This window comes from Labrus mixtus, chromosome 3, assembly GCF_963584025.1.
Source record: "Labrus mixtus chromosome 3, fLabMix1.1, whole genome shotgun sequence".
In the NCBI taxonomy this organism is placed as follows: domain Eukaryota; kingdom Metazoa; phylum Chordata; class Actinopteri; order Labriformes; family Labridae; genus Labrus; species Labrus mixtus.
In genome coordinates, this window is record NC_083614.1 from 20,340,106 (window position 1) to 20,363,667 (window position 23,562).

A 23,562-nucleotide genomic window follows, 5' to 3' on the forward strand; every position below is an offset into this window, starting at 1 on the left:
TTGTTTATAAATTCAAACAAGATTTTGAGAACAACAACTTCGGCTGTCAGTTTTGCCGCTGCCAGCATTGATAAAAAGATACGTAAAAAAATATCATCAGAATACTACATTTTTAAAACTGCAGTGAAGTTTCAAATTAAGTCAATGGTTTTCCTAAATTTCGGAGGTACAGTATTTGCAGTTTAGAAGACTCGGCATGCCAGAGCACACAGCCTTCCTCATCATCTGAAGAGTACTCACACAGTCTAGACATTACATAAACAGACTTGTTTGGGGTTTGTCTGGTTGGGCTTGTAGTTTAAGCTCTTGTTATTGAGCACTGTAAACTCATCTGTAAACCCCAGCAGTCTCAGGCAAACAGGAGCTCACTGACTCTACCCCACATCCAGCCCTGACCTCGCCCTCTGACTCCACTTCCTGCGCTCTCCCCCGGCACACTGCCAAGCCTGACCCGTCACTTGGGCGGTGAGTTGTGTGGGTAAACTGTTTGGCAGCTGAATACCCTACCCCGGTACATACTGATGAAAGGAATCACCTCAGAAACGCACTTCAAAGCACAACAAACAAGGTAGAGGAGAGGACCTGAATAAGTATCAGTCTATTTAAATTAAAAAGGCATTTCAAAGTGTGAGGCTAATCAAAAAACATTTCCCTTTTAAAAAAAAGTAATAATTCTCGCTCTTTTTGTCACTCACAAGGTTAATTTTCTCAAAGTTAACCTCAACCACATTTTACTCTCACCTCAACATAATATCAGCCTCTCAAAAAGGCACATCATGTTGAACCACATTTTGTGCTATGAAGTACCGCTGTCATTTCTAACTAATGTGAAATGCTTCAACTGTCGTCGCAGATTGAGGACTATAATAAGTCTTTCCACTGTGCCTGTGGCGTGTGAATGTACTACACATGTGCATGTATGTTTGTCTTTGAAGCAGTCAAAGTACAAGCTGCAGAAAGATGAAGTGGAGAGAAAGAGAGAGTCTGACAGGGAGAGGGGGATTAGGAGAGGACCTGGGCACAGATGGCTGTGGAAGGCAGATGTCCCTGCTGAGCTGTTCAGGGTAGTCCCTGCCAGCTCAGAAACGCTAACAGAAGTACGCAGAGCAGATAGGCTACCTCTGAACGGGTGGCTAGATTTTAGAAAGCAGATGCTAAAAAATGCGCTTTGTGCTCGAAAATGTCACTAGAACAAGTATAACGCAGGGAAACAGGAACTCTCAGAAGAATTGTGCGAAAGCTGTAAATCCTGTTTAAAAACATTTTTCATGCAGTCATTTTGAACTGAATTTTTATGTAGGTCTCTCAAGAAATGCTAGCAGGTCATTCAAAATGATATCCTCAGCAACTTTACATCATTTGACATTAAGGCTTTTAATGGAACTTCAATAAATGCAGTAGTTTTTTTGTCAGTGCTCTAGTATTGTTAACATGACACTGTCACTTTACAGAAACATTTAGTCACCTGAGGCAAAGCACAGAAGTATGTACTGTATGTTGCCAGCTGGTTTTTATCCACTCTCTTTTATAATCATCATCAGTCATGTCTAGTCAACACAACCAGGCAGTGTCTGAGTTTTCATTTCACTCATGATAGTAAAGCTACTGTTGGTGGTCATATTATTATTTTTTTATTTGGTGAAGGCTTCTCCTGCCTTTTGCTTTCTTATTGTTTTTGTTCTGAATAGAACTGCTTTGGACAGGGTAAAAATATGTTTTAAGTATGTCACTATTGTCTTCTGAAAGTGGACTCAAATTGGTTTTGTTAAAGACATTTTTTCCACAAAATGGTCTCTGAACAGCCTTTTTCCCAATTGTAATTTCAACTTGATAAACATAACATTTGCATTTGTAGTACCTCCAACTGAGTGTCAGTGCTGACATGGTCTCGAATAATCCATCATCTGGCAGTGGTTGGTTGAGCTAACCCCTTAACTTTAAATTTCATAACTTAAAACAAACAAATGATCAACATGTTAATTGGCAGTAGAAATAATCGTAAATTGGAGTCTTGGGTGTATGGCCCCAGTCAAAAACCATTATAAGTCATTTGGTGTACTGTTTTCAACCTACTTATTAGACCATATTTGAAATTAAATGAAGGATAATTGAAAGGTTCCCAGGGCCCAGGCAATTTTATAGCACCCTGAACTCTACGTGTACTTGTGCGGTTTTTGTCAACCGCCCACTGCTCGGCTCCCTCTGATTCCTGGAGCTTTAATACACAGCAGAAATGCCTTTATCTGCCTTATTTATATTCTACTGTCCTCCCCAGCTATTGCATATAATCCCCTCTACCTTTCTTTCCACAGTGGTGGAATCACACAGACATATATTCATGCTTGAATGTCAAATGCCAGTATGTCATTACACTCTCACAATTGGTGCATTAGAATGAAATTGCAAAAACTTTCAGCTATGAATGCCTCTCTTTGTTTTTTGGGGGCAGTTGAGTTTCAAAGATGACCCAGATGTACCACCATTCTTTGTCGGATTTTTTTTTTTTTTTTTTACAACTTCCTTGGAATTTTCTTTACTACATTGTCAGTCCATTTTCAAGCTCAAACTACGGGGGGTTGGCACTGCAGTTTGGAACCATCAGTTTTGAAAGACAGGGTACTTTGAATTAAATATGTTTCAAGATAATGGTTTATATTTGAAATGTTTTTTAATCAGCTGAATGCAATAATGAATACACTGACTGAGGCAAACCCAAGAACATACGATTTATTTATGCAAGAAAAATATATCAATATGAATACAATGTGTGGGCTTAAGCCAGCTAAAGAAGTATTTGTCAGAAAACTTGCCAGGGAATAAATGACACGAACAAAAATCTAAAGTCTTCATTGTTGACGACACCTTAGGCTCGCAGGTCTTTTGAAATGAAACACAGGATGGATCTTGTTCATTTTATTGTCCATTTAGAATTGGCTGGCAGATTGGTACTGTAAAGTGGTGCAGTGTGTGTTGTTAAGGTGTCGTTGGCTGTTGTTCCACTTATTTCAACTCCAGGTTTGTGGCATATGATGTGAGCTTGTGCATTTGATTTGTTCTAAAAGTACTTAACTTTTATTTGGCACACTTCATCTGGCCAAGCTTTCTCTTACCCGGGGGATTGTAGAATCCAAAGTGCACCACAACGTTTGCCTTCAGTAAAGAAGGGCTGAATGTCTTGCTGCTTCATAAACAGTACAGGCAGTAGGTTAGTATGTCGGACACAGCCATAAATTACCAACACTGAGAGCTAGATATTGATAGCGGCGCTGCTGACTAGCCAGGATCAACAACACGTTGGTAACATGTCATTCTAGTCTCTCTCTCCCTGCTTTCCTACTCAATCCACTGTCCTAACAAAAAAAGGCAAAAAGCCCCAAAATAAATCTTGAAAAAATGATGCTATTCAAAGCATATGTCTGGTAGTTCTTCTTGACATGTTTGGAATTCTGGGATGTTAACAGCCAACTTGGCCTTAAAAAAATGTGTAGCTCATACTCTGATCAACACACCCCTTGCTGAAATCAGCGTACCTAGAAAATGCCAGGCTGTTGGAGGCCATTGATACTCCCTCCATCTTTATATTGAGTGCAGAGTGGATCACATTACCTAGCTCACTCTTACTTCAGTGCAGTGTCACTGTAGCTCACATTACTTTTGGAACATTTTTAAGTGCTTTAGTGAAATTAAAAAAAATGTTAACGCAGGCAGGGAGGGGGGGAAAAAATTGCATTCTTTGCACTGCAGGAGGCCCAGAGCAAACTAAAATAATAACCAAAGTGATTTCAAATGTGTCTTAGGCCTGCAGCATGCTTTTGTTTCATGGAAGAAATTCAGATTCATTCATCTCCAAAATGTTTATCACTGTGAGTCATTGCTACTGGATGTTCAAATGAGAATTGTTTACCAGTAAATCAGCTCAGGCTGTGTGCTCCTTGTCTCTGTTTGGATCCCTTTTTAAGGGCAGAATGTAAGAAAAATAAATGTATGTGTATGTGTTGTTATGATATATCCTGTATGTCTTCATATAGTGGTTGTGATTCAGTGGTACTGACTTAGTAGTCCAGTTAAATGTTACCTGGCAGTGATATTGGATAGCTGCTACTAGAGTTCGCCTTAGGAAATGGATTTCCAGACAATATACTATTTGTTTAACAGATAATGGCACAGTGGACTGCTTAAATGTTTGATCTTGCTCTGCCTCGCTGGGTTTTGAATGTGACATTTAACAGTATCGGGGTGTGTGGTGGACTGCGTTTTGATGTGAATGTATTACGCACCACTCATTCACATATTTATAAGGGGGAATTGTCTGGGGTGGAAAAATGCTCACCCATTATCCCTCTGCAAAAAAAGCTACTCTTTATCCTCCAAGAATTCCAGATCTCAACTTCTATTCAACCACTAATTTGTAAGCCCAATTCACTTTTTTTGCACTCAAACTTGAACTCATTCAGTCAATGTCAATTCTTGAAAAAAGGATCGATAATGTGAATTAATCCACAGATTACTCGTGTAGAGGTCTGAACGATTTTCTGCACATGAATTAGTTCGAGTGGAAGGAGTGGTGTTGATTTATGCTCAAATTGAAATGAACAGATGTAAATTCTTGCCCTTGTGTAGGCCAGAAAGACGCACGAGAAAAGGAAGAGCAGCACAAACATAACCTTTCACTATTGTTCACACAATAGAAATGACTTCTTCCCGGTTACATATTGAGGACAAGTTTGCCTCAGCTGCTTCCACGCGTGTGAAACAAGACAAAACCATTCAACCAGAGCCATTCAAACATGGGTCACTTCATTTGTATGCAATGGCAGGGAGGAGTGCAGGTGCGCCTAAAGGAGACCCAGAACTGGAGGGGACGAGGTGAAGCTGAGTTTGTTGTAATAACTGCTAGTATAGTCAGGGGTAGTCTGACACAAGTCCCTCAGTGAAAGGATTTACTTCAGAAAAAAATGACACTTCAAGTTAAAAAAAGAAGAAAGCCTTCAGAATAGTTCAGCTTCAAAGTCACCACAGTTTAAGTGATATTTTGTGGTTTCTAATAGCTGTGAGACAGTTTTTATTTTGTCCTCTGTGTCTGTGATGTTAGGTGTTGGTTTCAGCGTTGGGTCTGTGTGGATTAAAGCTGGCAGGCTTCAGATGTGTCCCACTGGCCACAGTCGACAGGATTATTTTAGGGATTAAGAGCCTGCTGCTCTGTACCTTGGTCGCACAGCACTACAATATGTCCTCATTCTCCCTCATCCTGTGCAACAACCACACCTAAAACACCAAATCTCTATCATACGGACAAAAAAATTGTTTCATGGGTTTGCGTCGATTTATTAGGAATATTATTGAAACATGTTCTTTGATTCATATATTGGAATATTGTTATTTTTATACCAGTTGACTAGTTGATTGTTTAATCAATGAAGCAGTCACTCCGGGAAGTGTTGGAAGTCAAAGTGGTTAACCAATCCCTGCATTAGTTTGTGACCTTGCAAATTTGACAAATCACCCTATGTCCCTATATTCATCATCATAAATGTCAACAAGTTCACTTCTTTGGTATGTAAAATAGCTTCAGCAGAAACATGGACTTGTGCATGCACTGTGCACTGGGCACCAAAATGCCATATAGATGTCCAATGACAAAAAATTAAATTGAATTCAATAATAATTAAAAAAACAATGTTATTAGTTATAACATCTTGCAAAATGCTTTGGGAAATAATGAAGAATGAAAAAGAATTATATGAGGAGAGTAATTGATCTTAACATTGTGCCACATAATGCCTTTTTTACATGTAAAAACTCCCTTATTTCTATCATTCTTGCTATTCTGTATTGTAACTAATAAAGGAAAGGACCTTAGCCAATCTTAAAAAAGAACCTGACAACAACAGGAGCTCAGATTTTCACACTCTGATCACACCCAGCCTCCTTTCACCAGTGCTTCAACCTTCAGTCAGTGTGAAATGCATTTTCTCATTTGAGGATTCATTGGACAGTTGAGCTCTGCTGAGGGCACTGAGTCGTTGTGGAGGTTGTAGAGTGTACAGTGATCCCAGGATCTCTCTCTTTATGTGTGAAAACAGCTAGAATTGAATGAAACATCTGCCCCTGCCTTCACCATTAAAGCCTTTTCCTCATTTTTATGGCCGTATCACAATCTCTCATTATTCTCTTCAAAACACTTACTTCAGTCAGGCCTGTTAAGTGGGTGCCACTATTAACAGAAACACAAAAGCTTTGTCTTTAAGCAGATGTTCCACTACAATGATACTTGCACCAATTTTCTGGCTTAGTTTAATACAAAGTGAAATATTCCAGGTGGTCTGCTCGGTGGCTGAATCTTAATTTATACTTCAGTGATGAAGTGTCATTTAACATGCTGCAGGGCAGAAATGACACAGGGCTGATTGTTCTCATAGAAAGTCAAGTGTATTTTTTGGATGATCACAGACATGATCATACATGGCACAAGCTGGGATTGGAACTGGATTTTTCAGGGTTTTTTTCCAGGCCATTTGTACGAGCCACCTTGTTGCCTCCTTTCTTTAAAAATGAAACATTTACTTTCCTCCAATGACGGAAACTTTCAGCTCATTGGGAGTGCTACTTTTCGATAGAAACCTCAAATGATTTTGAACTTTGGATACCATAATAACCGTGCAAGCTGTCTTAGAACCATGCAAAGTGACATGCCCAAATTAAAGCTGCTCTTTTAATACTTATAACACCAACATTGGAACAAATGGTTTGTGTCAATGTGATAATTTGAAATTACAAATTTAGAATATAGTCCCTCTATTGTGACTCTTCAGTTCATCTCGGCTCTATGGAACATTGATTTGATTTTAATTTATTTATTTAATTGGGACAAGGCAGTTTAACATAGTTTTGATACAAATCATGAAACTGATGTACTGCACAGAGAGTATACAGCTAATTTCCAACTCTTGTCAGTGTGGTTGGGCCTTTGGGTGGACAGAGTATTATATACAGCTTTGATCCCATAAAACCACATAATACTATTTGAGGAAAAAATTAAATACTACAGCAGCATAACCATACAATTTAAAAGTATGAGCACCTTTCAGCTCATGTTTTGGTTTAAAGTCTGTAGCTTTGGCATTATGTTTCACTGTTACAGCTCTACTAGCCTTTTAGCTTTTAGAGGGCTAATGCTGCTTCATGTCAAATTGATGTACAAATGGGCAACAGCTCTATAGCAAGTGAACTACAACAACTTCTCCAGCTAGTTAGTCATATGTCCACGTATTGCTACTCTGACCTAAGTCATTTGTTTTGTCTGGTTTCAAGTCAGTATGTAAAATGAATTACAATAAAGGTGGGGAATAGAAGAAAACCACAAATAAACAAACATTAAAGGTTTCATTTGCTGTTTCAGTTGGAAGTGGGAAGGACATTTTTTGCTTTTAAGGAACCCTTAAAAGATGCAGAACCCATGTAAGATAACTGTTTACAGTTATCTTACATGGGTTCTGCATGGCTTGAAGTTCAAATCTCCTGTGTGTTCATTATATAACTGTTACATAACAAGTCTGACACTACACAGGGACCCATCCAGAAGAGTATTTATTTCTTCTGCCAAATACTGAGAAAAAACTGCTGTGAACAACTAGACTGTGAAACATTGAAATATGTTTGCAAGACCAGATCAGGGGAGTCGGTGCCAGGAAGAATATTTACAGTTCAGGAACCTAGAAAACCATTTTATAAAGCAAATAGAAATCTGGGTCAGACTGATGCCCCAGTGTTAATTGTGGCGTCTGATCAAAGAGCTAGGGCAAGTTTGGCTAAACGGATTACATTCGTCTACTCTTACCAGCTGCCATAGTCTAATTAATGGTTGTCATCATTCTTCATTCATGTGAGCTTCTCAAACACCAGCTTATCACTTTGTTGTTGTTGTTGTTTTTTTTTCGCACATTGTGCATCATCACTAGGGTTTGAATGGGACTCTTATTTGTGAGCCAAAAAAAAAACCTGGATTGTAGTGAGTCTTCTTCCTCTGCAATCATTTGTCAGAAGCGGGGATAAATAAAAGTATCAATTAGTGCAAGTTTTATGTGTCAGACCTGCTTCAAAGTAAACGCTCTGAGATCTGTGGAATAATTAGCCGAATTTTGTACAAACCATGGGAAGTCTGTTTCCTGGTTGTTATATAGAAGGCGCCTGATGAAAGTACAGCAACTTAGTGTTTTTTTTTAGATTCTGGCTTCAATACCTGATTAGGGCGATTAACAAATATGTAAGGCAAAAGAAAGTCCTAGCTGCCATGGTTATACTGTGGTATCTAATGATTTCAATGAGACAACCTTCTTCCTTGTAAGGATATTTATTGAATAATCAAATGAAAAACCAAATTATGAAACAATGAGCACTGAGGCCTGCACAGTCTAGAACTGCACGATACACACATACATGATATTAAATTAATTTACATATCATTGACGTTCCTTCTACTGGTGGATCTTATTAACACTCTTCTCCAACCAAATCTCTACTTCCTCTTTTAATAGAACATGAACACAGTATCTGCTACTCACATTGATTATCCAAAGGTTAGGTCTTCCCCGCTTCTGATAACACACTATTGATAATATGATAAATTACACTATTGATGTAATGGTTATAACAGGATGAATCCATCCCACACATGACTACTTATTTACTTTGTTATTGCCAAAAAGCCCTTCTTTGGAAAGAAAACTGCAGTCAACTGAGGACAAGGTCTCCCTAGCAGGTCACCCTGCCCTGAACACCCTGTCCTCAGTGAACTCAGTATCAGATCTCACATGTTCTCATATGCTCCTCAATACACATTGTAGAATACACATTTTAAATGTAATAGTTGTTTGTAGGTTAATGTATTACTGTTTACGTCATAATATTAAGTAAAGGTCACATATTATGTAAAATCCACTTTACCATGTTTTATAAACACTAATATGGAACCCTAGTCTGTCTAAAAAAAACCCAAAAATGAGAAAAGTCCATCCTCTCTTGTCACTTGGCTGCTCCACTTTTCAGAAAAATGTGTGCTCAAACAGGCGGTTTGGAGATTTACCCTTTATGACATCACAAAGGGCAGTTACCCCTCCCCATGTGGGTGACACTCCCACAGTTAGGTGTTTGTTCTGCCCACTGAATCTGCCTTCTCACTGTAAACAATAGTCCAGGGCATGGAGGGAGAAAGACAGAGCCACCCAGCCCTTCCAGAGAGGGGCGTGGTCAGGCACAGCTCATTTGCATTCAAAGCTACAGACACAGAAACAGCCTGACCATGGATGAAATAGAGAGGTTTATAGGCGTGCTAAAATACAGGATCATAGTGGATGTATCAAGACACTTTAATGACATGTTTTGTGGAAGTCTGAGACTTCAACTTGTTTTAAGAGTATAATATGTGACCTTTAATATAATTACCAAACATGCATTTTCTTACTTTAATACTTTAATATCTGGACCCATGAAAATAATACACACCACAATACTCAAAGTTTTAAAAGATTATGCACCAAATTAATTTAATACAGAAAATTTCAAAGCATGGAATTTAAAAAAAGAGCGAAAACACTTTTCCTTGTTAAAGGCTTTATATGCGATTTCTCACTCTTAAATATAATATAAATCAAGTATATCCTCTGAAAATAACTCTGTGAGTAATGACTGTCTACAATGGGTGTAACACCTGAGTCCCACTGTCTGTGATGATTTCAGAGTTTTTTTTCTGTTTGTTGACATAGCCGGCCCGACGGCTGACTCCTCCCCTCGAGTATAAAAGTTGTTTAATTGAGGGACTAGAGAAAAGAAGAATAACATACTGTACTCACTGATTTACTGCGTTTCTAGATCACGCTTATTTCGGGTAAATTTACATGCAGTGTGAAGATACGAGCATAATAAAGATCGCTAGCATTAGCATGCTAACCCACAATGCACCGCAAGTTGTTTTGGTTTCATGCTGGTGCTCAAGGGCGACATCTGCTGGATCAAAAAATCGCATATAAAGCCTTTAAGAGAGGGAATTTAATAAATCTAAAACGAGGCAACCCTTCTGAAGCCTATGTCTTTGAAAATCTTCAAAAACAAAGAATTATACTCAGCCTAATCCTTCTTTTAACTGGCATTAAGCAGGATCTTGTTTCGGCTTACATTCATCTGTAAAAATGACAAGCAGAAACTGTGAGCTAAATTATCTTTGTGTTGACACAGCTGTAATACAATAAGGGCAAATAAAAATGTTTTTGATGCAGAAATAATTTGACTCTTGAAAAATGTGCAGAAAATGCCCAGTAAACAAGAAATGGATGTATGGTGTTCCTTGATTGCAGACATAATGAGTTGATGGCACATATTTCAGAATGTTTTTGGATGTCTCAAGAGGATTTACTGACTATCATCACTACAATTTCATCACAGCCCTCTCTATATTTATGTTTTCTATCATTTTTTTTTCATTATTTTGAATCCATACAAGTCAAGGTGGTCGATATTACAGGCTGCCAAAATTGCTTGCCTTAAAAGCACACTCAATAGACACTCTCGCTACACTAGATTGTCAAACTCATGCCAAACTTGTGACGCAGTTTCTGTTAAGAACAGCAGGGTAAAGGAAAAGACGCAGAAAATAACAACTCCTGAGACATTGTATAAATGTAGAAAGGGTTCTGCTTTGTGAGGAGGTTTATAGATAACGCATCTGCACAGCTCCTTGGTGTTAGATCACAAAACCAGTCAGATAACAATAGTCATTTCTGGAGGGAGTACAAAGACTCTCAACAGTGATATGCAAACTGATTAAATAAACAAAAAAACATGAAGGACTATTTTATCAAGATGGAGAAAAATGTTGAGAGTCCAAGAGTTCTTGGGTGAAGTATCCTTCAGCCGTACAGGCACTACACTATTGTTGAAGTGTCATTTTATCCCAAATCTACCCTTGCAAGGTTGCTTTGTTGTTTCTTCAGATAGAGCAGCAGCTGTGGTCAGCAGTTTTTATGACCATATTAGAGGAAAGCTATTAGACTTTTCCACCTTTTGGTTTCCTTTCAATCCATAACCACCCATCAACAGTGAAGTACACTGCAACCAATATGTATCCAAGCTGACCACGACTTTTTGATCTCTTTTTAAAGAGTGAACTTTTCTGCTTTTCACGCCCGCCTACATCAAATGGACATTTGCTTCTGAAAGGACAATTTTGGGTGAGAAACAGAAAAATCAATAGAAGCTACACTGCAGAAAACATTTTTATGGCTACCCTGTTTTACAAGGATATTATGATGAAATCCCAGCAAGCTGTTGACAAGTTGTTCACATCAATGAATGTGGGCTGGACACAAGAGCATTGTGCTTAATGTTCAGGCCCCGAGTTCACACTCTCAGCTGGCCAACAAAAACGTGTTAAGTTATTAGTCACTGAAGGCTTGTGACTCAGGTAGTAAGCTTCACTACACGTCAGAGATGTTACACTCACAAGCAGAAATTGCCTTCAAATTCAGATTTATTTATGTTTTTTGCTACTCATGGCCATGATCTTTTAAAAAACCTGAGTGCTAAATTTGCAATTACACTCGCAAATATCTTATTATCTGATAATTATAGATAAATAATCTATTGTCCTTGAATCATTGAAGAGTGCATTTCTATTTTTCTTCTCAAAATGGAAGAAAAGGCAGGAAACTAACCTTGAGGCTTCTTCGGTAAATCTTCGCCTCAGGGCAAGGAACACCGCGGCTCTGGTGGTCAATGGGGCTAACTAACCGACAGGTCCATGCGGACTCTCAAAGAGAACTGGACGTCTCTCTTTTGTTGCTGTTATTACTTTCCGTTCTCCATTGTTTGCCACTTATTTGTCACAATACCTCCAGGGCCATGGCTTGTGTTCGGGCAGAGCAGCCTCTACTGGACCATTGTCCTCTACCAGCTCTCCTGACGGGACACTTTGTTGGCATGGAGGGTAAAGAGCTTTGAGGTTAGAGCCAAACTGATTTCCTCGGTGGCTTTCCGACTGGTGCTGGCAGTCTGCATGGCATACTGAGAACAGCTAAAGAGCTGAACTTGATTGCCTCTTTTCCTGCTCATTATTACAGTGTTTGTCACATAATATGATGCGATTGTGTTAAGTCCAAACAGCGCTGGAATGATGTGTAAAACAACTGCCAGATGATAATTGTGACCCCAGTCTCATCACGTTGTACAATTTACTGACCCATTGTCTAGCTACAATTATCCTTCAAAAGTAAATTGAGATGACCTCGGTCCTGGTCACAGGAATTAGAGTATGGTCCTTGAACACTGTACTTTTGCAGTCAGGGATGATTATTTGTAGTTGCACTTACGGCCTTTGTAATACTTTGACTGGATGTATGATTTTGAATCGATGAGCACATGTAACCTTTGTGAAGATAATCAATCTATCTTGTTTTCTTTGAACTTTGAGTCCAATCTCTTCTACCTTTGTGCAAATTCTGTTCTCTCTGTACACTGCACTTTAAGTATATCTGAGTTGCCATCAACTTACTCCGACTTCTACATCTTTTCACTGTCGTATGTAGGATGTTACAATGACATCGTTTGTAAAAATGGTGCTTCTTGCAAGAAATAGTATATCTGACTAAGAATTATTTTTTGTTTACACAGGATATGAACCACCTTCACATATTTGTATCAACTGCTTGAATATAAGAACTATGTTTGATAAACCATACCATTCAATTGTCAAAGAGATGGCCCAACAACAACCAGAAGCTGCCCTTGTGCACAGCTATTGTAATATGGTTTTTGCTATGTAGGTGTTTACCAAATCAAGTCTTACAGTAGCAGTCATTTTCAGAGTTTTGTATGACTCACCATCTGGAACATCACCTATTCAACATATTGCCAAAATGTGATACTTTCTTTGATCCATTTAATCCCATGCCTTGCATTTAGAAAAATGAATCAATATAAGGATGACCATTTACATACATTAAACTTCAGAATGTATTTTTTGGGAGACTTCCACACACACATTCTTGTGCCAACAGCTTTAGTTCCGTGCTATTAGAGGAAGGATTACTTTTCAGCTAGATCAATTGAGTGTCTCTTAAAACCCCTCTGCTTTATCCTGGCATTTATCAAGATCTAACTGTACTGTTTGTTCTCTCTTTAGGTGCTACCTGTTGGATGGGATCTCTAAAGGAGCCTGGCTGAACCGCTCAAGCATCATATTCGCAGGGAACGACAAGTGGTCCGTGGACCCACGTGTGTCCATTGTGTCCAGCGTTGGGGACAAACATGAGTACAGCCTTCAGATACAGAAAGTGGATGTAACTGATGACGGCCAGTACACTTGTTCGATCCAGAGTGAGCGCAATCCACGGCCAAAGCTCCTTAACCTTGTTGTTAAAGGTGCGTGTATGCAGTTATTTTTGTACTGCACATTCACTTGAACCTGTGTTTGTGTCTTTTACTTTGTGTTTTTGTTAATGAAGGATTCCAGCTGTCTGCACCTTTATGTGGCATGCTGTCTTTGATTCGGGTTAGATACTTTGAAAGATCCTTGCTTTAGTCTTTGTTTCACGATGTATGTCCTTAACTGCCTTTTTCAAAATCTAACATCTTGTTTGTTACTTCTTATTACACATATAATTTAGCCCACATAATTCCCATAGCGACAGTATTTGTGTGGTATCCATGTACCTAATGGTCACCGTTTTATCAGGCACCATCTGTGCTTATAAAAAGGCTGTCATTCTCCTCCATAGAGTAGGAACAAGAGCTTGAGTCATTCCGCTTTGTGTAACATAAAACAGAATCTTTTCAGCAGAGACATTTCTTCTGTGGAGGCAAACTGACATTGTAGGGTACATTTTGTGCCTGTAGGCTATGCAACACAAAGTAGAAGCTTGTTGGTGTGAATGGCTGCAGGCAGACTGTGTAGCTTTAATCAAGCCTCTCTGGGATTTGTCTAAGCAGATAACAGAGAAAGACAAGAATCTAAGGACTTTTTACTGAAATTTTCTCTAGTTATTGATACTGTATGCTTTTCGTGTCACTGCTTTGGTTAACAGGTTTTAAATGTCTGAATTTAAACCGTTAAGCCTTTGGCACTATACAACTTCTACTGGGTTCTTGAGAGGCTCTGTTAACAGAGCATCATTTAGGATAACCATTCCCTGCAAGGTCAATATGTGTATTTTTTTTTTTTTTCGACATTCAAGGAACAATGTGTGACATTTTATACATAATCATAGCAGAAATCAAGTAAACTGTATCATATGTTAATGTCTCTCTGAGTCATGACTGTCTACAATGAGTCAGAAGCGTGAGTTCTGTTGGTTGTGTTGTTGTTAGAGCTGTGTTTACATGGACGGGACGGCTGGCTCCTCCCCTTGCATACTGTATAAAAGCTGTTTAAGTCAAGGACTAGAGAAAAGAAGAATAACCTACTCACTACTTATTTGAATGTCACAAGCATTTTTAGATCAAAGTCATTCCATGGCAATTTAGATGCAATGTGCAGCTATGAGCTAACTAGCGTGTGTTAACATTAGCCCGCACACACATTTATGCAGGCCACAGGCAATCACAGCTCGAGCTAAGGACAATTTTGTCTGCTGCTTCAGCTCGACTCCTCCATGCTAGCGAGAGTTGAGAGGGGTTGGAGTTGGTGTGTCACTGGAGGAGAGCGGAGGCTTCAGTATGGCAGAGGTGTCGGCAAACAGCAGTTTGGTTTGGTTCTTATGCTGGTTGAAATCGTCTGGATCAAAAAGTTGCACATTCTTCCTTTAAGAAGACTCTTGTAAGCACAGAGATCAAATTGAAGGAAGTGTCTTAATTGTTACTCGTTGGGGAAATGAGTAGAGGCTGAGTTTGTATGCTGAAACATCTGACTGTGGATTAGCAAAAGAAAACATTGGTGCTGAAAACTCCTATTGAAATGCCATATCCTTCTTTAATAGGCCGATGCAAAAAAGTTACAGCATGGTCCAGTTGGTTCTGCATATGTTTATGATGGAGTTATAATGAGGGTATTATATTACCTAACAACCTGTCTAATACAAACACACTTTACCTCCTATTTATAATTTTTTTTTTTCCCATAAAAAAACAAACTGTGAAGGCCTGCTTTTTTCACATTGTTAACACCTTTGTTTTCTCCTGTGCAAAAATCACAAATGAAAACAAAATTATTATTATTTTCTGTTAATGGCCATGTTTTTTTGGATTGATTTCAACATAATGCTGCAATATGCACACTTCCACACAGGCAGCCCTGTATTAATAGAAGAGTTAGGGGTCAGACACACTTCTTGTAGAAGTGTGAGCTGTGATATGTGAAGTGCGTAAGTGGAAAACAGCTCTCCAGCTGGTGTTGCTGATATGACATATGGAGTGTGCGTATGAAAATTATTTAAAGTGGTGTTATAATACCTGCCGTTTGTTTTGTTTGGTCTAAACTGTAATTGAAATTAATCATGTCTTAATTCACCCTGCCCTGGCACAAACACGAATAGGGTCTGAACAGTGGAGGAAAAAGAAGTGATAGTGTTCATAACTGTTAGGAAAACATTACTAACCATAAGCAATAACCCAGAAAGCAGCTTGCCCCCGGCTCATTTTCTTATTCTAAATTCTCTAAGCTCCTGGCTATCATACGTCAACACATTCATCTTCTTGCACTGAACTTATAAAACTGAGTGGGTGTAGGCTGGTGCTGTGGTTGGTTTGAGCATGCCCTCAGCGCCTTTCGATTATTGTTCTTGTTTATGAGGTTGTCTATTAAACTGTCAGACATTTGGCTCATGATAAGAGTGCAACTCAGCTCACTTACCTAAGAAATGGTTAAAAAACCTAACCCATTAACAGAGGGTCACATAATGAACCCCCTTTGTATGGTGGAAATAATCCCTGGTTACATCGCTGAACATGTACAAGCTGATGTATTGTTTGTTGATAGATATACACATAAGCTTTGTGCCTTAAATGTAAATGCAGTTCTCTATCAGCACTTGTCAACTTGTCAGAGACCCTTGCTGTTTTGCAGTTGAAATGACTGTCTGTTAGCGGGGAGGTCAGAGGGGGGAATCTCTGCCACTGCCAATGTGTCCATCAAGAGCCTAATGTCTTGTTTAAGTTCCCTCCAGCAAGCAACCCTTCCCTTTGTACTGTATGTCTTTTCTGCCCTCATTTCCTCCTTGTGAATGGTCAAGTCAGTCTCTCAAAACCCACCCATCCAACCTTAACTAATCCTTCCAGTCAGTCCTGACGGCAATACTTTATTCAGTGGATTGGCTCTGTATGAGATGTTAAGGATCTACAATAAATACATTTAACAAAGTAGAGTTTCTGCTGTTAACCCAGCATATTATGTATCACAATAAAGACAGATGGAGGCCTTTATTTTGAAATGAAAAGTGTTCAAGGTAAGATAAGATGAACAAAATCACTACACTATATTTTCTGCAGTCATTGTGAGGAAGTTGTTTTGACACATTACAGAAACAAATGAACTTTTATTAAATTATAATTCATCACATGTTGATTAAAGATGAATAAAGGGACTATGTGGGAAGGAGAGTAACATTACATATCCACAGTAACATATCAGCCGTACAACAGACTTTAAGCATCAGGAAAATAAATGTTAAAGTTGGTGTATTCCCAGAAGAAAAGTCCATTGTTCAACTCTGAGTTTTAAAAATACCATTATATAGTTAATATTATATTAAACTGCTAAGCTCAGGGGCTCTGCCAAGAAACCCTTTAGATGGATTATTCAACATTATTGGCTATATGACAAAGCCCCGTCCAGGCCCACTTGTTTGTTTACTGTAACTTATTGTGCTCCAGCTGTCCAAATCGCCCCATTGTCCTTCCATTAAAACTGTGGAAGTCTTTCCTGATGTTCAGCCCTGAGAGTGACTGAACTGTGCGATGGCTGAGTTACAATTAATGACACAGCAAGCAGAGCTGCTCTGGCTTAAACAAACTGCTGCTTTGCCTCTGCTCAAGCTGCATTTATAGGTGTAACATGCCTGTAAATATACATGTGATAGACGACAATCAGCTGCCTTGCAGGCAGTTATGGTCACTACAGGGGCATCATGTTTTTGGAGTTGTAGGCTTTTTGAAGAACATTCTGTAATGGGAATCTGACCAGGGGTGTTTCAGGTCATGGCAGCTTCTCACCACTGGCCATATGGCCACAATCAAACCTAAGCTAATGTGCCAGCTGTCAGTTCTATAGTATGTTTTGCAATGCCCAGAATTCCTGATGGATGTGACCTAGTGGCTAAGATTTGGCAACAGTTTGATACACACACACAAATAGTTTTTCCGCTGTTCAAATATGGAACACGGTTTGCAGTTTTAGCTACGATGCCCATCACTTTTTAAGGATTATAGACAGGGTTTTCTATTCCACAGAAACAAGTATACATAAATGAATCTCAGTAATAACACTTTGTTTCGTAACACCTGTATAGCTGCAGCTTTATGTCCCATTTGAAACCAAGGGTCAAGAAGCCAGAGGGTCGATTGGATGGTATCTCTTTGATTGAGGCACGGATTGAAACACATAAGAGTAGGAGAAAAGGTGAAACGTACAGATTAGAAAACGTTTGATGTTACTTTGAACTGTTTACAGCTTTTTCATCGTTTAGTAAGCTCAATGGTGTTGTGAGTGTGTCATCTGAATCTGCTACTGTTGAGTCATCAGGCAAATGGGTCACCAGCCGTTGAGGCAGAGTTGTGATCTGAGTGTGAGCTGCAGGCAGGAAGTTTGTCGAAAATGCAGATGAGTCATTTTAGCTGATGAATGCCAACAGTGTCTTCTCTAGCAGGGTACTAAAGGTAGATCAAAATTAAACTTCATTTCATTCCTCGCCCCTCTGTCATTTCTTCATTGATGCACAACCACCACAAGACATGTGTGATGTTCTGGCACCTCCAGAACTTTACACCATATTCTACTTCGCTTTGACAAAACTCTGTATGCTGTGAATGATTACCTGTCACCAAGCGACACTTGTGTACACGTGCTTAAGCCCACTCATGGAGAAAAGAGGGATTTCTTTACAGATGAGATGTAGCAGGTGAGAAGATCTGTCATGTGGCAGAGGATTCTGGGAGCATGCTATTTTTTTATTTTTTTTTACATCTGCAGAAAGGAAAAGTATGACTTGCTTTGAAAAAAAAAATACCCAGACACTTTAATCTGGGCTTTTCAGTCCAAGCATACAACATTTGTTAATGCTGCGACACGAATGTTACAGTTGAAGTAAAAGGATTTCATGGCGTTGGATCTTTTTGGCACTATTGCTTTGCTCGACAGTGCACCATGCAGAGTGAAAACAGAAAATGGGAGCAAGAAAGGATTACTGCATATGGGGGGAAAATATGCGATGGTCTCTCAACCCATTTCAGGTGCATGAGAGGGTCTTCCATCAGCTGATCCTTGAACAATTATGCTTATCTGAAATGTTTATCTGTATTAGCAGTGTTTTTTCAAAATTTCAAAATTTCGGGTCATTACAGCTCTGTCAACAAATATCCTTTATTATTTCTCCAGTGTCTGACTTTTGTACAGAATGAATGCTTAAACGGAGCTAATATGGAGTTTTAGCCTGTTCGTTTTTGAGGGAAAGACAAAATGTCTTCCTCCGATGACAGAAATGGAAATGTACTAAGAACTGTCTCATAAATTAGTAAATTCATAAATTCCTGATCAGGGATTTTTGGAACTCACTGACAGTTCTTAAGGCTGAGAGAAACATCTTTTTCTGCGCTTGTGCTGTCATTTTGTAAAGTTTCTTTCCATGATTTGTTACCTTTTTTTGTCCTTCCTCCCTGTATCTGTGTGTGAAAAAACGTAAACACTATTAATGACTATGATGTAGGGATTCATTTTTGCTATCGGAGCCAAAAATGAAAGTTCCTTTTTCTCCCAACTGCTGGGGTTTCCTCTTTACCTGCACATTTCAACATTTTAACTGCATCATGAGTCTTTAGTTAATAACATCCTTATGCATGAATCACACATTGCTGCATTTGTTGCTGCAAGTTTTATCAGGCTGTGACTGCTCACTCATCTCAGATTAATTTAATCTCTGCATGACATTTGTCCCCATCAGAGACTCTGGGTCACCTCAACAAATTAGACGTTTGCATCTGCGGCTCTCATAGGGCCCTCTGAAATCTGTTTTATTTTTTCCCCAAATTCCACAGGTTCCATCTGTGTTCTCCACATCTGGAATCATAAGGCCCTCCTCTACAGCTTTGTGGATGTGAAAAAGTGTAGAAATTGCAGACGTATATGCTGCACAGCTCAGAGTCACATGAAGTAAAGGGCGCAGGCTGAAAAAATGTTTATCGCTTGCACAACCTCAGATCTAGCGGCGCAGAAACGGGTCTCTCACATAATCTCAGCCAAAAGCAATAACCATCTGGGCCATCAGGGTCTGTGGAATTACTAAGAGGGTCCATGTTTATTTCTGTCAGGTACATTTGGCACCTGCTCAGCAGTTAAACCCTTCCTTTAAATACTTGACTTAACAAGATTAAACTGAATGGGCTCTGCCTTGTGGCTGTGCACTGATTATTGAGTAAAACTGTGATATCAGTAACATCACCAACAACTCTCTGAACTATGTCCATTATCGACTCCTGGTCCACATCTGACCAGCTCTTTTTCTCTTGTTTTACTTCTCTACTGTACCCCTGTTTTCATCTATCCTCATCTCCACCATATATTCACTGACCTATTTACAATCTACCCTGACCATTATCTGATGCAGGATACAGAGGAATGAGCGATCACTATCAGGCACCAATCTGCCCTTCTACACATCACATGTCTCTCCACCTCCTAAGACGCCGTTCTTCACCCTCCCTCTCTGTTAATTAAGATTGTAGATGTGATAATGTATTAAATATGCACAGCACCTCTCATCTAAGAATATCTTCTCTCAGCAAGGAGAGAGGAAGAGGCACACTTATCTTCAACTGTAACTGCTTGCATGGACATTGGTAATGGGTTTTAGGCTTTCATCACTGTAAACCCCAAACTGTGGGATAAGTTGTTAAGCTTAAAAATTCACACAGAGGAGTCTTAGTGAGATATATTGATAAAAAAAACAAAAAAAGTTTGTTCCCAAACTGCATCTACTACCAAGCATGCATCACAGTATGCAATTTCCATGTTGTGGCTGTACATCAAATTTTGGTGGCTGTCATGAATTTCAGTTTTATGTATATTTTTGATAGCTTCGCATCCTTAAGATATTTTTATCAATGACTAAAGTGGATCACATTAATGCCCTAGGACAGGGGTCGGCAACCGTTTCTATCTAAAGAGGCAGCTCCCCAAAAAAATATCCATCTGGAGGCACAAAGCACTTTTGAACGGTACAATACCATTAATCCAACCTCTTTAAACCCATTCCCAATCCCAAAAGATTTAAATTAACATTTGTTGAAAATTGTTCCCACATAACAGTTGACAACTCTTCAATGGGTGATTTTCCTCCATAAAACACTGCCTGTCTGTCTGTCTGTCTGTCTGCCTGCCTGCCTGCCTGCCTGCCTGCCTGAGAGGCTAACTTCTGACCCTTCCTTTACTCGATAGTTAGAGCTCCTCCTGTACCCGAGTGCTCTGTCATCTCACCTGCTGTTATCAGGGTCAACTGGAGCATAGTGAATAAGTGGTTGAGCAACTGAGAGAGAGGGAGCGATGAATGGAGCAGAGCAAAAATGATGACAATCTGACAGTATGCTTATAATTCACATTTTATAAGCGCCTACATTCAAAACATTCAGGTTCAGGCAGCACCCTCCAGATCTGTGCGCCTGAGGCGACCGCCTGTATCACCTTTTACTTTAGTCAGTCCTGGATCTCAGTTTTGTTTTTAAGGTCTGAGATCCTCTCCTCTGATATTTTAATACATGTTCCTTTTTCATTTTCCCGGTCTGTGAATGCCTTCCCCCACCTTATGATTTCTTGAGCTGCCATAAAACTTTAATGGAGTATTAATCAATTTCCTAAAAGTACCTGTGGTCTTTTTCCTCTTTTCTGCAGCAGTTCAGAAATGGTTATTTTTCTCTTCCCCATTCAGATCCTTTTCACACAATGCTGTGTATTTGTCTGTCAACAATCCTTTTTTGTTGTTGGCTAATTTCTGGCAACAGACTGCATACAGTTAGAGAATGAAAAATACATTGAGACAACAATGATAAGTTCTGACCCAAATTTAAATTGCTGACTTCCTGTTGGGTTTTGAAATACAGTAGGTTAAAGAGGCATTTTTGTAGGTCTAGGTATGATACATATGCCTACCTGATTTCATAATTCAAGGTTAAATGTAATGCTACACCCAATCACAAAATGTATCCACAATCCAAAGTGTGTCATTTCTACTGGGATCATGTGTACCAATTCATATGGCTGTCCAAGTATTTTAAGCCCATCATACTTCCTGTTTCATGGCAAACAGTGCGTCACCATGGCAGCAACGTTATTGTTGACATTGGACATGTGGCTGCAGGAGCTGGGGATAGATCCCCTGACCTTACGGTTGAGAGACGGCCGACTCTACCAACTGAGCCACAGCCCCAGCTATTCATCTTAAAAATTCAGAAGAATCTGAGTGATAAATTTTAATTAAAAAGTGTTTGTTCCTAACCTGCTTCTACTACCAAGCTATCACAGGATGATGCATTAAAGCGAGAGGGTGGAGGATTATTACCCCACCTTATGTCAATCCTCTACTAATGTCATGCTAAGATATATGAAGTAAAGTAAAAGCATAATGCAACCTGAAATACTGTATGAAAAGAATCAAAACTTAACTTCCCATCAGCGTGATCCGTCCTGAGCCTGTTTCCCGGAGGCAAGGTGCTCTGAGGTCTCGGTGGTTGGGGCCTCTGTTTTAAAGAAATGACCAGCAGGCAGTAGATTTGATGCAGTAAAGGATTTTATCTAAGACTTTCCATGACCCCCTCAATGTGATGCAAGGTTAATGTTTAAAAAAAGGAGAGGCCTAATCCTGTGTGTGATGAAAATGCTTTGGACATTAATATGGATCAGAGCGGATCTACAGTGAAAAACTCATCACCCACGCCCGTGGAGTGAGTCAGTCTGAGAAGAGTGTTTCTCAGCAAGAAGTGAACGGCAGGTTAAATCTCCAGGTCGCCTTTCCTGTCTTTGATGTCAGTGCAGAGATAGAGTATAATCACAGAGTACAGCAGTACATTTTTCATATGCTGAATCACTCATGAATTGTTGGGTGCGTTAGGATATATTTAATTATTTCATGACCAAAAACACAGTCCTGTCAGATTGAACAGCTTCTTAATGATCACTTTCTCGTATTTCTCACTTGACTATTAGCTTTATCAATATAATAAAGTTCCAGCATAATTGTAACCTAACTCTACCTTGCTCTGTATTTAATTAAAAATAGATTACACTGTCTGAACACATTGGTAACACAATTTCTCATTTAAAGCTGATGTTGAGTGGTTTAATCAGTTTAATATTAAGTTCTCCATGTTTTGTGAAAACTGAAACATAGCAGGACATTTTGTCAATAGTGTCTGCCTAAAAAAAAGAAACATTAAATGCTGCTATTAGACTAGCAATTTGGGATAATAGACCCTAAGTGTCATAAAAATGAACAACTCAGTAAGCCATTCTCAAAACTGAGTGGCCATTTCACCAAATGAGGCAACCACCCACAGGTGTGTGGACTTTATTTTGTCACACAGATTATAAAGTGATTTTTTTTTGCAGTTCCCTCAAAAGCTTTTGAGCTTGATCCCGTAAACTGGAACTCTACGTAGCACTGTCTGTCTCCTTATGCAACAGATCTGCAGTTCATGCATTTTCAGTGTAAATGATTTCTGAGTGCAGATGTTGACTGACCCCTGTGGTTCATCCCCTTTTTGCAAAAAGCTTACAGTATAATATGAGATCTCCTTAGAGAAATATGGAAAACAGCGTGGACAGGACTGCATACATTTTACAGTCCCCTGATACTGCTTTGAAGGATAGAATTAAAAAGTTGACCTTCAACAGAATGTAATACCAACTGTACACCCAATGCAGAAGTATTGTCATCAGAATCAGAACCAGAATATCTTTAATGTCATCGCACAAGTACAACAGAAAAGCACCAAAATGGAGAGCTCAGAGCCGCTGCCTCTGGGCGTGCCATTCATACTGGCCCTATTAGGTAAAAGCAGGACATGTTTCAACTCAGCTAGTGTACATATATGTCCCAGATTTGACTAAAATGTTGTTTATTTGTACATTTTTTATGTTAATGCTTATTGAGATGATGATGTTGATAACACAGAAGTAAAAATATACCATTATTTCTGTGTCATTTAACTTCAGCATTAAAAAAAAAGCACCACAACAACCCTAATGTAACATTTCCTTATTACTGTATGTGTGATGAGATGTGTGAAAGCTGTGAGAAGAGGATAGTGATTACCGTCCTCGGCTAGAATAACCGTGTGTATCAAGAGTCTCAGTGGAATAATAATGCATTAAAAACA

The 23,562-nt window shown here is 39.1% G+C and overlaps 1 protein-coding gene across 2 annotated transcripts in view; it reads left to right on the forward strand.

Moving 5' to 3' along the window:
• negr1 (neuronal growth regulator 1) overlaps nucleotides 1-23,562 on the forward strand; it is a 141,826-nt gene that overhangs the window by 30,341 nt on the left and 87,923 nt on the right. For both annotated transcript variants that reach the window (XM_061033731.1, XM_061033733.1), the window contains exon 2: nucleotides 13,172-13,410. In XM_061033731.1, coding sequence (XP_060889714.1) covers nucleotides 13,172-13,410 — 239 coding nt within the window. The remainder of the gene's footprint in view (nucleotides 1-13,171; nucleotides 13,411-23,562) is intronic.